The following is a 2,496-nucleotide window of genomic DNA, read 5'->3' as shown; positions in this document are numbered from 1 at the left end:
TGAAATATATGTAAGTACCTATCCAGAAAAACGTATGTGCTCATCTGCCTCTTTCAAAATTATTTTAACTTGAAGTTTACCCTCTTAGTCCAGTTACCTACTTCTTACCTTGTTATTACCACTTCCAGATGATGTTAATCAGCTAGGAATAGACTTGGTAACCAAGAAGTAAACAACGACTTTACCAAACACTGATGGTGAGTTCGTTGTGCGTCTGGGGCATGTCTGGAGTGTGTCTGAGGGGTAAGTTTTGAGATAAATAACACCTTTTTGGATATGTTTGGGTGATGGATAGCTTAAGGGTGGGTGCAGCTATCAAAGATGTCCTCTTTGTTAGTATAGTCTTGACATTTCCAGAAAATATTTTCCACTGCAGGAATGGCCTTTATTACAGAAAGGCCTTATATTATTACGAGCGAGCGAGCATGTTTACTCTCAGATAATCTTGGAAATGAGCTAAATAGAAACTAATAAGTTTTGTCCAATGTGAAGCAGAGTTCAGATTCTTTCTACATGTGATAATCCATTCAGAAAATTTTGTTATCAACTAAAAGCTCATCATTAAAAGCGTATGAACTTCCTGGAATCTCGAGTTTTTCAAAAGAGTGTTCGGCTGTACTTGATGAAAGCCTCAATTACAAATTCAGATTTAAAAAGATTTTTCGGCATAGCACGGTGTTTATGTAGCATCAACTCTAGCAATTAAATATCAGAGATTCCGCCTATAATGATAACATGGAGCTCGCTCGCTCGTCACAGGCTCACAAGCCGCACTGTAGTGGTACATAACCCCTCTAAATCGAAAAGTCTCTCTAGATCCAAATAACTGTTTTGGGACAGAATCAGTATGAAATAAGTGATCGGAGTGAAATGGTTAAGTGACATAATACATCACCATGGATGTTGAAAGAACAACAGAGAAGCATTGATTCCATCCAAAACCTGCTCTTTCACATCCATAGACATATGAAAAATACGCCTCTGAAGAGTTTTATTTGACAGAGATACTTACTGCATCTTCTTCACGCTGGCATCACTGAAAACGAGTTTCACCATCTTGAACATGCAGGGTTTGATAAGTGTCTTCAATCGAGTGAAGCTTTTTTTGTTTGGTAGTTTCTGACTTAACTTGACACGAGGCCTTCACTGCTGCTGCACTCTGTTGCTGAAAAGACCCACAAACATCTAGCTTTTGACGTTTGAGGCGAAGTTCATGGCGTTTGAACTCCAAATCCTTCTCTACATGTTCCTGGTGCGTCATATCTAGGCGACACTTGACTATCGAAGGTTTCATCCACTCTGCACTCAGGACAACATGGCACAAGATGCAATATGATATCTCAACGCCGTTGTTGGTGAGTATTGTGATGAAGCCTGTGTTGAGGCAGTCTTCCCAGTATTTGCACCTTTTAGCCATGGATTCATATCTGTGAATACAATATATCAAATTTTGAAATACAGAGTAATGAAACATCAGCAATAAAAACAGAGCTGCTAAAAGTATCTAAAATTGATACTTATATTACTAAGTTACTTATGTATACTATATGATGCATGAAACATTTAAATATTCATGAACGGTATCTTATATGAATTATTGTACATACAAAAATACTATTGACGTGCCTAAACTGTTTAAGTTTTTGGTTCAGGACACTACAAAAATAAAAAATCAGAATCTGACTCCTTTTTTGTGTGTGACACACACACACACACACACACACACACACACACACACACACACACACACACACACACACACACACTTTTCATGTCTGAATTGCCAGAAGACAATTTTCAGTAAACCATTGTCACTGCCACAAGCCAGGCCTTGGATTCACTAACAGCCGCTGGGCGACAGCTCAGCACGTTGTCGCACAGCGGCCAACAACCATCCGTCAAGGGTTATTCACCAACATTGTAATTGACTCCCTTCCAAGTCTGTTCTCTGACGAGCAGGAAATTTGGTGGGGGAAATTTGCTCAACCAATCCCAAGACGGACTAAAGTATATATGTACATACATAAGCATTTACGTATATATGTATACATGTAGGCCTATGCCAATGTACGCAAATACAATACGTACGTATGTGTGCAACGGCATACTTACGGAAATGTGTCAGCATGTATGTACCTAAGAATGTCCGTAGGTATGTGTACTGCGGTCTTACCTATATATGCACTTATGTACGTACGTAATTACGTACACTGTGCTTATGCAGGTATATAATTTACGCATAATTAAGCATTTACGTGCATACGCACTAAATTCTTACATATATCAACCCGACAAAATCTTCCACATAAGTACTTTCTAATTTTTCACAATATCCTGCTTAATCTTGCATCATCTTTAGACATACTTGAGGTTTCATTCTCTCGGGATTTATCTTGGAAAGAATATAATTTATTACCTCTGTTAAATCTGCTTTCAAGAGATTGGGTGTGTTAAGCTGACTCCGTGCTTTCTTTACCCCTGCACAGTTGTTGACTC

At 38.6% G+C, this 2,496-nt stretch overlaps 1 protein-coding gene across 1 annotated transcript; it reads right to left on the bottom strand.

Moving 5' to 3' along the window:
* Window positions 1-1,033: 1,033 nt before the first annotated feature.
* LOC145405280 (uncharacterized) lies at window positions 1,034-1,417 on the bottom strand. Its single transcript, XM_080276697.1, has one exon. It carries the CDS (start codon window positions 1,415-1,417, stop codon window positions 1,034-1,036), a length of 384 nt encoding a protein of 127 aa, XP_080132823.1.
* Between the last annotated feature and the right edge of the window lie 1,079 nt (window positions 1,418-2,496).

Source organism: Coenobita brevimanus, chromosome 7, assembly GCF_032717465.1.
Source record: "Coenobita brevimanus isolate Jiangsu-jjx chromosome 7, ASM3271746v2, whole genome shotgun sequence".
Lineage (NCBI taxonomy): Eukaryota > Metazoa > Arthropoda > Malacostraca > Decapoda > Coenobitidae > Coenobita > Coenobita brevimanus.
The sequence above is the reverse complement of the archived record's forward strand: the minus strand, read 5'-3'. Positions and strand labels throughout refer to the sequence as shown.

Excerpts from the sequence above, each read along its gene's own strand:
- LOC145405280 (XM_080276697.1), bottom strand. The coding sequence starts at position 1,417 with ATGGCTAAAAGGTGCAAATACTGGGAAGACTGCCTCAACACAGGCTTC.